This window comes from Aotus nancymaae, unplaced genomic scaffold (genome assembly GCF_030222135.1).
Source record: "Aotus nancymaae isolate 86718 unplaced genomic scaffold, 86718_ANA_hifiasm-v0.15.2.pri h1tg000077l, whole genome shotgun sequence".
Lineage (NCBI taxonomy): Eukaryota > Metazoa > Chordata > Mammalia > Primates > Aotidae > Aotus > Aotus nancymaae.
In genome coordinates this window covers 18,593,464-18,606,388 of record NW_026988492.1, presented here as the reverse complement: position 1 = coordinate 18,606,388, position 12,925 = coordinate 18,593,464, and the positions used below count along the sequence as shown (strand labels likewise).

Genomic DNA, 12,925 nt, shown 5'->3' with positions numbered 1-12,925 from the left:
AAATATTGACATTTTATAGCTGTAAGTTTAGTAGGTAGTATCATACTCCTGAACAGAGCGTCACCAAAAGTTATATCTAAAATCTCATGCCTTTTCGTATGCCTAATTACATTGTAATTGTGTGTGTATGAGAGAAAACAAAGCCTAAACAGAAATTCACAAATGAAATATACTGTTGAAGGTAATGTTCAGTTCTGAAATGTAAGAGGGTACTACGTAATTGTCTGCTTTACAAGTGGAGGAAAAAAATATTTCTGGCTATTGTGATTTCAAACTGCTGAGCCACAAACCTATCAAAATACTGCAAATCTCTCTCTGAAGTAAACGGGCTTCTGCATCTTTGCTCACTGGTCTAGACAGCTGCTATGTGGGTTCTCGTGCTTCTGGCTGGCTCAGTTAGCAGATCTCTCTTGGGTAAGCATAAGGCCTGGTCTTGAGGTCCTGTATGATTTCATTAGGCAGTTGTAGTGCTCTGTGCTCTCAGGATTGCTAGGTAGAAACGTTTAAAAGTACAATTGTTTCTTTTGAGCCACTAAGGTAAAAAATGCAAAGGTACAGTTAAAGAAAAAGGCATTTATTTAGGCCATCAACTAGGATCATAATAAATAATGCAGTATACTAATGTAATAACAGATGTTCTCATGCATTTATCGTGGTTATAAATATATAAGAAAGCTGGCTTATGGGGCTGTTAGGGCAAATTTGGAAAAGTGTATTTGGCAATTATACAGTAAAAGTTAACAGTGTTGACTATCAGACATTCTCTTTTCTATCAGTTTTTAGAATACATTCCTATACATCTGTGAATAAATGGCAATGGTCTCTTAGAGTTTCTATTTTTTGTGAACATGCCAGAGTTAAGTCAATTGTCAAAAGATCCAGGCTGACAATGTGTTATCTGTCAATATTTCCAATGAAAAACAGATCTTAGAAAAATGAACTCTTCTGCATTTCAATGTAGAGGCTGATATATTACAAGCCGGAATCATTCAAACAATAAAATGTGCCTCAATGAAATAAAACCCCAAAGTAGAAGTTTATAAATAGTAACTCTGATACTCAATATACAAATACTATGGTATTGCATTTGTAATTTGGTAAGTAAATGACCACATATCTGACTGCAAAAGTGATGAACTTTGATTAAAGCTTAATTTTGCTAGTAAATTTCATACCAAGGGTTAAAATAGGATAATCTTTAACATAAAGCTTTAGGGCACATAATTTAAACATATCGTAAACACTAAAAATGTGTTTTTAATTGTTATTTACAGTTAATGATACCAGTGTTTAGCTTAATTCAGCCAATTGCCAGTCTTGACTCCCTCTTTCAACATCTGTTATTAAGATCTTCCTTATAAATACTTAGGCAAATTAATTTAGTGAAGGAGAGCGATCTGTGGTCCAGAGTAACTCAATGTATGGCCATTTGGTTTGGAGACAGCGTTTTATAGGAGTATCGTCTGTCTGTAGCATGGGATCTTCAAAACCCATTACAACTGCAGTCCCTTCTACGTACATGACCTGTTGAACAAAATACCAAGATCAATCAACAGTCTTAGCAAATTCTTATGTGGAATGAAAAGCTTAGAAAATAACGTATTACATATTGTTTCAAATGGAACTTTATATCTAATTTTATTTTGTTAGAAATTATGAGCAAGAATATGTTTACCAGTTAATGTGAAAGTAAACTTGTAAGTGATATTTAATTGCTAGCTGGGCAGGTGATTTTTAAGAATCATAAAACATACGGACTGTTTCTAAGTAAAAACATTCTTCAAAGGATCTATAGCATTTGAAAGAAATGTTTAACGATCATATTTACATATAATTTATATAGGTCCTACTGCTTTAATACTGAGGTACTCAGATGCTCATGCTGCCCCATGAAACGGAGAGCTATGAAAGGAATATAGCTTTTAAGTGCTAGGGAAGAGGTCACTTTCTCCTTCTAATTTAAGTATTGAATTTCTAGAGCTGAAAACAATTGGCATGTTTGTCATCAAAATTTGCTATTATGGTATTAAGTATTTCTGAAATGCAATTAATGAGTGCATTTTGTACAGCATGAAAAATCATGGAGAAAAAATTAAAAAGGATGTCAGGACAGAAAGAAAAGTCAGATACTGTATATGCAGTGGCAATGATCACATAAATATATCCTGGCAGGTGAATACCAAGAAAAATTTTGTTCTGATTAATTTACAATGAAACATGTTCTGATTAATTTACAATGAAACATGTTAAAAAAGTATCTTGGAGATAACACACCAACAAAACCCCTAACTCATTACCAAGGGCTCACTGTGAACATTAAGGCACTCCTCAGTGATTCTGATGCTAAGTGAAAAGAAACAGATAAAGACTCTTTTTCCAAAGTACGTAAAATTATTTTTACACATTCACTGGCTGATACAGATGAGTATAATTACGTTCTTCCAAAATAAAAGCCATAAGCTATTTAAGGAGCCAAAAGAAACAACTTTATTATCCTTAAATGGTAGCTGCCTCTAAAAACACATTAAATATAGGAATAGAATATATTATTAGATTAGATAATTTTGTGTCATAAATCTCCTTTCTACGAAAGCTCTAAAGATAAATTTTAATGTCAAATGCATTTTTGGCATCTTTAGTTAATATATTCATTTCTAGTGCTGATAAAATAAATGTACATTAAAACTACGACCCTGGCTTTTCAGTTCCCAAAGCAAAAGTGCCTTTCCTGAAAAGTTACACACAAAGAATATAACTCAAGTTATTAAGTTAAATACAACAGGCCCTATTTTTCACAAAGAACTTCTCATGCTTGTGTAATAGAGCAGAAGTGCTTGGACAAGATACCATGACCCACCTCCAGGGCTCAACAAGCCTCGGATGTCGCGTGGCTCAGACTCCATCCCACTTTGCCAGCATTTGCCTTTTGTCTGTTTCCTTTTTAATAGGACCTCACTATGCTGCTTATATTTTTAGCTCCTGAGTAACTTCAAAACGTATTTCTGTGACTTAGTGACATCCATACTTTGCTTTATAGCTGTTGGATATTACCGTCATTTTCACAGTTCATCTGTTTTGTTTTCTAATCTTTTTGTTAGTGTGTCAGAAGCTCGTCACAAGTACGACTTGAAAACTTACTAATACAGGTAGCATGGCCAAGCAGACCAAGGACAGGAATGGGAATCAGGAACTCAGTTCCAATCCCTGCTCTGCCAATAACTTGCTGTGTGACCCTGGGTGAGTCACTTAATCTCCCTGTCTCAGATGCCTCATCTGTAAAATACGGATAATATTTGACCTATCTTGCAGGGATTGTGTGGGTGAATAATTCGTGATTATAAAGTACCTCCTATTACAAAGCTGTGCAAACGTCAAACTCTAGATGAAGCACTGATTCACACATTAGAAAACAGCAGTCAAGTGTTCTTGCTGACAGCGTATATTCTTTGCTTATATTAAAAACATCCAGTTTCTATTTTGTTATTAAGAGTAAATTTTAGTCTTTTAGATTTGGTTTAATTAAAATTATGTACTTAATTTACACTATCTTTTTTCTGTAACCTTCCACAATTTAGATACATGAAGCCAGCAGGGGTAGAGCAAATTAAAAAGGAATGTTAGACCTTACTTCTTTCATATTAGCTATATCTACTGTAACTGATACTTGAATAAATGCAAAGAAAGACACTCAAAAAGGGGAAATCGATGCAACCGAACTCTTGCTTTAAGCCAGGTAAGTACAGCTGGCAGTGAATCACCTATGTGCTTTGTCAATGGTTCGCAAAGGAAAGCTGCAAAGCATCATGGGTAGGAGAGTACGGGCTCTGAGCTGGACTAAGTTCTACTCCCAGCTCCGTCATTTCCTGGCTGCTTGACTTGTAAAATGGGGATACACAGACAACACTTAATTCATAAGGTGGTATGAAACTTAAAGTATTTAATACAATTTCAGGTAAATGCTCAGTAAGTGCTAGCTCCTAAGGTTATTTTTTCCAATCAAAAATTTCAATGTTACCTTCCTCCCTTTAAATGGATCAGTAACATCTTTCACCGGACTAACTATAACGTTTCTTTGGAAACACGCTACATTGCCAAGGGTAGCAGTCTGTATGTATTTAGTCACGGTGAAGTTACTGCTCTGAAGTCCAAGGTCCATCTCCAATGTAGACTAACATGTACTAGTCAAATCGAAAGATGAGCAATTCTAAAATGTGTCATCGTAGTAAAGAGACACCTGGAATAATCTTAGGGAGCAACTGTACGAGAATTGAACATTGTTATATACTCACATACTTATTTCATCAACCCAGCTGAAGACCGATGACTACGTGAATTATCATACCTTTTCATTATAGTTTGACTGCTTCAATCCATTGTAGTGGTAGACAGTAAAAGATTCTGGACCACTGGAGCCCTATTATAAATAAAGTACTATTAAAACTTTATATATTGATATCAGGCAATTTCGAATCAACTGAAAGTAAAATGCTTGTTTTTCAAATCCTTATCCTTTGATTGAGGACTCATTTGACAAAACAAGAAACTTAGATTTATGGAGTTAACTACCAGGAAGCCCTGAAGGTGAGAGTTGTTGTCTCTGAAGAAGATGCTGGGAAGTAGGGAAGGTTGATTTCTATTATGACTCTTCCACACTTAAACTTATTTTATGTTTTTAATTATGCATGTATCACTATTTTTTTTTCAAGACAAGCTTATAAAACACAAAAATAATTCCTAAAACATCTCTTTTTCTATGTAAATAATTTGTTCCTCTCAGTGAACAGAGAAAAGCAGTAGCATCACTTTTACTCAGACTAAATACACTTTCGGCATGTACCCATACTTCCAGTTTGGCCCACAATATTCAATTAGTGGTTTCCTTTCCAAAAAATATCCAATACAGTATTTGAATATTGTTAACAATTAGTGAAAAGAACACCGTGAGAAACAAAAACACACACTGCTTAAGGCAACTTTAATATCCAATAAAGAAAGGATAGCCTATGTATCACTAATAGACTAAACTTTTGTAGAAAAATGGGTGGTGTTATTCCCACTATCTTCACCTTGCTTTTTAATTAGCTAAAGACCAGGTTCAACCCTCTTAACCTAGCGTTCAAGGCCATTACTGGCCTGGCTCCCAGTGATTTCCCTCAGGGCCTCTGGCTGAGTCTGCCTGAATAGATAGCCGTTGTCTTCCTGGTCATATCTGATGGATACAAGGGTGGACATGTGGCCTTCCTTAGAATTTGTTCCAACTGAAATTAAGGGAAGACAGCTGCTGGCAACTGGAGCTTCAGCTCCTAGAGAAAGGCTGTGAGAATGTAGCCACTTTAAAGGGAGGGGATGGGAGGTGGCGATGCTCCCAGTGCTGTTCAAGGACTCCATGAGCACCTTCCCAGCACTTGCCTCTTCAGTTCACCTGAGCTACTCCTGCCCTTTGTGTATTTCCCTCTCACTTACTCCAATCCAGGTTGGGGTTCTGTGACCAGCAATCAAGAGTCTTCAAACAGTACAGGGCTTAATCTACCTTTACAGTCTTATCTCCAACTACTCACCTTTCTGAATTCTGTTTTGGACAAGCATGACTCATTTGCTCATGAAAAGATCTTTTGTTGGCCTTTGGTACATTCATGATTTTTTTTTTTTTTACTCCTCTCTTAAAATGCCCTCGTCTCCTTCCTTTTCCAGACCGCTGTAAATCTTACTTATTCTGAAAAGTTTTTCCTGAACACACTAGTTCTTTACTACACTGAAACTTAACCTTTATAACAAAAATTGTCTAAATAATTTGAGAATGAATCATAGTACTTTGTATCATCTTTTCTATTGCTATTTTGAAAGACTGTTTAACGTTTCATGTCTTATATTCCCAACTAAAGTTGAAACTGTTAATTTTTTTTTTTTGTATTCCACTGAAAATGCTTTGAGTCAATGCAATTAGTTATATAATTTGGCTCTTGACTATCAAAGTAAAATTATTAAAACTTAAAGAATAACCATTTTCCTGTAACTGAATATAATTTGTATTCTCTATTTCCAGTAATTAACTGGCATAAAATACAGAAATACCAACAAAAGGTAGTGTAGCACAGAGGCAAAGTGCATAGACTATGGGCTTAGACAGACTATGTTGGATTCCTGAACCAGCTACTAAAATATTAGTGTATGACCTTAAACAACTGTTTTAAGTTCTCTAATCCTCAGTTTCCTCATTGTCAAAATGAGGAAATATTAGTATCGAATTTAGAAGGCACACAGTGCCCAATGGAGAATGTGTGCTTAGCACATGGGAGCTGCTTCTGCTATTCTTATTATAAATGAATGGTCTTGAAAAGCTTATAAATATTCCCACTTTTTTGCTGTTTTTAACAGGAATATTTTTATTCATAACTAAGAATCAATATTTCTATCAAATGTTCTGATACCAGCCTTGAAATATAATTAAAATTTTGTCTTAAAGTTTAAAATGCTATAATTCTTTATCCAGCTATTTAGAACATCAGATTCCAACAAAAAAAAAAACAAAATCTAGTAGTCAGAATGTAAACAAAGAGGATATCACACTCAAGGGTCTAATGTTTGAAAACAAATGTTTCACGAAGCCTTTACCAAAGTTTTAAAAAGTCCAGTAGTCGAGATTGTGATACCCTCAGTTACTTTTTGAATCTTACCTCTTTAAGAATTTCATTAACACTTTTATCTTGAATTTTAACAATCTTAACAACTGCATCTTGAATTTTAGTAACTATATTTTGAAATTTTCCCTCTAGCTTTTAAAATTGTTGTTTGTCAGTCTCTCTCAATAGAGGTAAAATAGAAATTGGAACGTCTATTGAAACAATGAACTCCAACGCAAACTATACTGATATCTGATAAAATGACCACGATATATATTATCTAGTTAAGTAATTTGATTTAGTGGTAAAATGCTTCACGTAGAGAGCAAAGACAGAAGGATGCATGCTGGATATAGAATTGGCTTGCCCATGATGCAGACATAACTCAAAAACATTAAGGACAGCACAGATTCTTCTGCTATTCCAGGTAACTGAGCTCCTATGGAAGCCCAGGGGAAGACATGTCCCAGTGTGAAACAGCACAGACCCACTCAGGTTTTCTTCCACACAACCGAAACTCTCCTGCAACCTGGCTTCTCTAGGTAGGGGCTCCTACTACCCACAGCCACCCTGACTTTCTCTCACAGTATTTCAAAAGGTCTAAAGAGAAACATGCCAATCTATTAACAGTTTCCTGAGAGAAGAAAAATGGAGGTGGGAGTGGGGAAAGAATCTTTTTACTCCACAAACTTCTGAACTGTTGTCTCCACATCATTACGTGTATAGACTAGCGTCTGCGCCATCTTCTGCTACCCTCCCTGTCAAGGCACTACGTTACCATATTCGAACACACATTCCATCTGTCGGGGAAAGTTTCCAAGTAACAGTGCTTTCTCAGACTCATATCTGCGCGTTAGGACATTGTACAGAAACAGAGAAAATGCTGCAAACAATCACAGGTAATCATCCCAACAGAACAACAATAAATATATTTCCTCAACTATGTTACCTGATCAGGAAAAAATTCTTGAAGAAATGGGCCCAACAGTATGATTCCTAAGCCTTCTGGATCTAATTTATTCTTCATGAGATTTATACTATGGGGAGAAAAAAGAAAAACACTGGATACCAGAGGAAAAAAAAGCTGCTTTTCTTTCATGATTAAATTACTGGTACTATAACACATTCAAATGCCAAAAATACTAAAAGCTGTTCTTTTTAGAGCCTTAATGACAAATACACAGGAATGACCTCTAATTTGCCAAAACTTGGTTATTTTTAAACTAGAGTAATCTGTTACTATTTAAAATTTAAATTATGACGACTTTGGAATATTGTTCCTTATTAGGTAAAGTAATTTAAAAAGCAAGGTTTATAAACTCAGCCTTGTTACTTCCCAAAGGCAAATTCTCTTTGCTTTATAGGTATGCCTGAATTTAACAAACAAAAAGTTCATTTTAAGACCAAGGAGAAAAAGGAACAGGGTCAAAAGGCAGCGGTACATCAGATAATAGAAAACATCTCTTAAAAAGTTTGCTTTTAAGAACTAAATGAGATAGAAGCTTAAAATTCATAGACGATGTAATTTGAAGGTTAAAGAGCTACATTAATTCTCAAAGAACTAATATGTCCTGAATGACAGTGAGTGACAGATACTACATTGGTCTAAAAGCAGCCTAAAGTGAGTACCAGCCCTTACCATGTAAGTGTACCAAGGCTGGGCACAGGTGGTGGTATGTTACTAGAAAGAAGGCAGAGCAAAGCAGACTGCAGTTTAATGGCTTTAAAAATGCAAACAGTCTTCAAAGTTTTATTTTCCATCCTATCTCAAATTATAAAGGCCAAGTTAAATCTACTTTATTACATAACATGCAGTGTTGTGTTTGGGGATTTCAGGTGGTTCTAGTCAACCAGCTTTCTCAGGGGCAACTTCTCCCCTTTGAGTTTGCCTCAAAGATGAGTCTAGGCACCATCTGAAACTTGGGAGATCCATGTTCCTCTCTTACACCGGTATTCAGTCTGGGTCAGTTCCCAGGTGTGCCTCTCACAAAAGGAGTTGAAGCTATTCTTGTGAGGGTAAGCTTTGTTTTAAGGTTTATGAAAGCTGCATCTGCACTGATGTAGCTGTCTGTCCTGCAAAGCCCTGGGCCAGGCTCCATCACAGTCCTGCTGCCTGCCATGTAGTACTGGTCCTGTGAGATGCTCTCGTGGGCCTGTGGCTATCATTCTCGTACAGTATACTATACAAAAGATACGGCATTTTAATGGGTGTCAGTAGGGCCAGGAAGTTATGATGAAACACATGAAGGCAGGGTCATATTATATTTAATTCATTTAATGTTTATGATGGCCCAGTTATTTTATGGGCTATCCCGTATTGTAATTCTAACTAGGTCAAAGTACAGAGTGAATAACTCAGTCCAATCTTTCAGATACTTCAAGAAAAACCACCTCATTAAATCAATTGTACTAACTTTATGATTCAAGGTATGTTTTGTATCAGATAAAACAAGGAAAATTAGGCAGATGATACATAGCTATGTAAGAATTTGGGGGGGAAAACCTTGTCTTCTTTCTCTTCCTTGTCATAAAGCTGGTCAGTAATAAAAATTACTTGAGTTAATTTTCTTTTGTAATTAGAGCAGTGTCTCCACTTGGAAATAAGGTTAGAAGTATAGTAATTACTATCATAACATTTGTTGGGCTACTTCAACACTCTGAATTTCTCCTCTTTAAATTGAAAACTACAAATAATTAGTATTTCTAACTATTGAGAATGGATGAAAGTACAGCTCTAGGCAGTAAGGTTGAGACAGATTAATTCAGATGTGACTAATTTCTAACTGTTTATATGTATTGCATACTTTCAAAGAGAGCATGACTGAACTCATTTAAAAACAGAATAGGACCAAATTATAAAACTATGTCTACCAATGTTTCCCGTTGCTTTCGCTGAAGACTTTCATTATGTTTGATAAGCTAAGTTTCATTATGTTTAATAAGCTAAAGTTATTTTTCATTCTTAAAAAAACTTAAAGAAAAAACTATGCTGAAAAAAGGAATAATATAGATTCTATCTTATTTTTTCATAGATAATAACTGAAGATCTTAATCTACAATAAGAAGCTGTAGATGTAACAATGTATAAAACATAACAGTGAGAATGAAGACAATGACAGGATCCTAAGGACATGCTGAAAAATGATATGCCATAATTTACTGCAGTCATTCGCAAAAGTTTCAGGTCAGTTAATGTAATCATGTAGAAATGTTAGGTATCTTTGATAATCTCTATTTAAGAGGGAAAGTCAGGCCCGCTGGTTATTTAAGCAGGGCAACTAGCAGTTATCTACAGCACACAGAACAGTCATTACTTTACTGAAGCTCCTACAGTCATATAAAATGTTAAGACGTGGGGAAGTCTTTGCAGAGAAAACACTTTTTAAAGTTTACAGAAAGACACTTTTAGCATTTTTGAAAAAGCAGGACAGTAACTGCTGGGTTGGAAAGGAAGCTCAGTAAGTATGTCAACTCTGCTATAACACTGGATTAGTCTGTTTTCTTTCTAAATCTTTTCTTTATGTAAATTGCTAGTTTCGTATATGCAGATTTAGATTTTTAAAGGCAAAAATGTACAATACATCTTCAACTTAATCGAATCTTTTTGAGTTGGCTAAATGAACAGCTTACTATTCAGGATCTGAAACAAGGTCCAGTGCTTTCATCACATCTTCCAGAAGTGAATCAGGTATGAATCCATTATCTAGGAGGGGAAAAATCAGAAACAACTTGAATTAAGAATTTACTTCAAGAAATCCTACTACTGCTGATCAGACTCCAGGAAAAAAAAATCGCCTGTGCCTATTTTTATTAGATACTCTCTTCTATTAGTTTTCTTGGAAATATAGGCAAAGATTTTCTAGGTTAGTTTCAAATAAAAAAATCATCTAACTTCTACTTGAGAACTACAAGGAAAGTTTACAGTCAAATTATTTGATTTTTAAACAGTGTTACAATGTTCAGTGGGTAAAATATTTCTCTACTTAAAATCTTTAGTAATTAGGTGTATCTTTCAATAAACAAAGTAAACCTTTACATTCTCATTAAAAATTTCAATTAAACAATTCTTTACTAACACATTCCCTTTGTCACAATGATATTTAGCTCCTTGAAGGACACTGCAATTTAGACAACTGGCAGGTAAGAGCAAGCATATTCTAAAACAGACTTGGTGATTTTACTGAAAGGTATAGGTTAAAAAAACTGAAATGCAGTGTCAAATTAATGCTGATGATGATTTTATGGAAAAAGGTCCATACTCTGATGATGCAATAGACCATGACACACACAAAATCCTTGTGGGATAGTTTGAAATGATAGTAGTTTTAAACAAGTTGTTTATTCCTTAAATGTACAGTGCCCAAGTTCCCCTATCCATTTACTCATTCCTGAAGATTGTCTCAGCTTTAAATCAGCTTCCAATATCCTTCAGGTATTAGATGATTAAAAAAAAAAAATTTGCCATGGAGAATAAGCTGTCCAAAACCCCTGCTCCTATAATCAAACTACAGAATAAAGTATGCAGCTGCTCTTTCAGGATGTAGAATTGTACACTATCTCTATCAGAAAGGAATGAAGTTTTCTGTTCTTAAACCTCATAAGGAGCTGTTTATCCATTTGAAGACAGACTAGCCTTGACTGAAAGGTTACGAGTCATTTAGGATAATTAAAAATGTACAATTTTTTAAGTGAAGGGTTACAGTAATTCCACTTTGTCAAGTTACCAATAATTTGAGGTATTGAGAATAAAGACCTTGGTTGAAAGCACTTGTAAAAACATTCAAGCTCTGTGGGCTTAGCTACGAAGAGTCTGATCACTGATTTTGCTTAGTTAAGTCACAGCTAAAGGATCAGCAACTCTGAATGTGAAACGGGCTTTATGTGGCCACTAGCAGACAGGAACAATTAGGCTTCTGGGTTTATAGGCTATATGCATTTGACGTTACAGGTGGAGTCTCCCTCATCCAAAATCCTTGGGTCTAGAAGTGTTTTGGATTTCAGATTTCTTCTGGCTTTTGAATATTTGCAAATATATTATGGTCGAGCATCCCTAATGTGGTCCGAAATCTGAAATTCTCCAGAGTGTCATATTGGCACTCAAAATTTTGGAGGATCAACTTTTCAGGTTAGGGATGCTCAATCTGTACAACGTTCTTCAGGAGTACTGACAGCATATATTTTGTCATGGCTGGCAGCCCTTCCGTAGAAACCATAACCTGCAACTCAGCTCCCACCCCAGGAAAGAGCTAGTTGGCTGTATAAAGGCACAAATGACAACAACAAAAACAACAATGTCACCTTCTTAACAACATGCTCAGGTATGATTAACCTCAAGCTTACATGTTTAAGGTAGCTCTGAGATTTACAATTCATAAACACAGATATTCTGAAGTGTAACCGTAACTGCACCCGGTCAGTGACTCTACATTTTGTACATTTAGAATTTTAAAACTGAAGGCGTAATATAATTTTCTCAGTAATTCAAAGACTTTTGATACACCCAAGATTAAAAGAGATTTCAAAATTATTTTCCTTTGTAGAATACTTACTTTGACATGCTAATCATACCTACAAAATCATTCCTTAGAAACATACCAGAATCGTTAAGTATAAAAACAGATGAAACCTAAGTCATCTGGCATTTAATCAACTGACTCTCTAGAGAATAGGGAAACAGAGGCGCAAAGATGAAAAGATGACCTGAAAGTCAACAGCAAAGGAAATCTGAAAGAATACCATTTGTTGATTAGTCAAGCAGATCTATGAAGAACTAAAAGAAAAAATAGAACTTGTATGAACTGATAAATTAACTACATAAATACAGATATGGGCACTATGAGGTGGGGCAAGCAAAGGGGGCAGAGCAGCTAGGATGGGACGCGGCTAGCATGCACATACTGTAATGCTGTCAGACTGTGGCTGAAAGGAGGAGAAAAGCTGTTGGTTTAAAATTTTCAAAGATTTTTACCAGCTAAAAATCCAGATTGCTAAAAGTGTCAGATCCTTAGAGGTTGTGGGGAAGAATCACTCGATGCAAAAGAGTGCTGATGGAGAGTGAAAGTGAGTCAGGCATGTAATTTCCTGGATAAGATAACTGTTTCATAACCGAGGAAACCTGAATTGGGCTTTCAAAGGAAATATTTAACAATCAAGATTTCTGTTCTCAAAGATTAAGAAACAAACAGGAGAGCTCAGCAGGTCTCCATTTTAACAGAGATATTAGCTAAAGTAAACACTGTAGGAAAATGCAAATATCACAAACTCAAAATTAACAGAGGCTGGAAAAAAATTTCTCAGATTTTTGC

The 12,925-nt window shown here is 35.4% G+C and overlaps 1 protein-coding gene across 3 annotated transcripts in view; it reads right to left on the bottom strand.

The window, feature by feature from the left end:
- Window positions 1-553: 553 nt before the first annotated feature.
- The window catches only part of MINDY3 (MINDY lysine 48 deubiquitinase 3), an 85,448-nt gene continuing 73,076 nt past the window's right edge, over window positions 554-12,925 (bottom strand). For all 3 annotated transcript variants that reach the window (XM_012455967.3, XM_012455968.3, XM_021675688.2), the window contains 4 exons: window positions 10,251-10,323; window positions 7,570-7,657; window positions 4,343-4,414; window positions 554-1,524 (listed from right to left, as the gene is read on the bottom strand). In XM_012455967.3, the coding sequence (XP_012311390.1) occupies window positions 1,375-1,524; window positions 4,343-4,414; window positions 7,570-7,657; window positions 10,251-10,323 (383 nt within the window). In that variant the 3' untranslated portion in view covers window positions 554-1,374. The remainder of the gene's footprint in view (window positions 1,525-4,342; window positions 4,415-7,569; window positions 7,658-10,250; window positions 10,324-12,925) is intronic.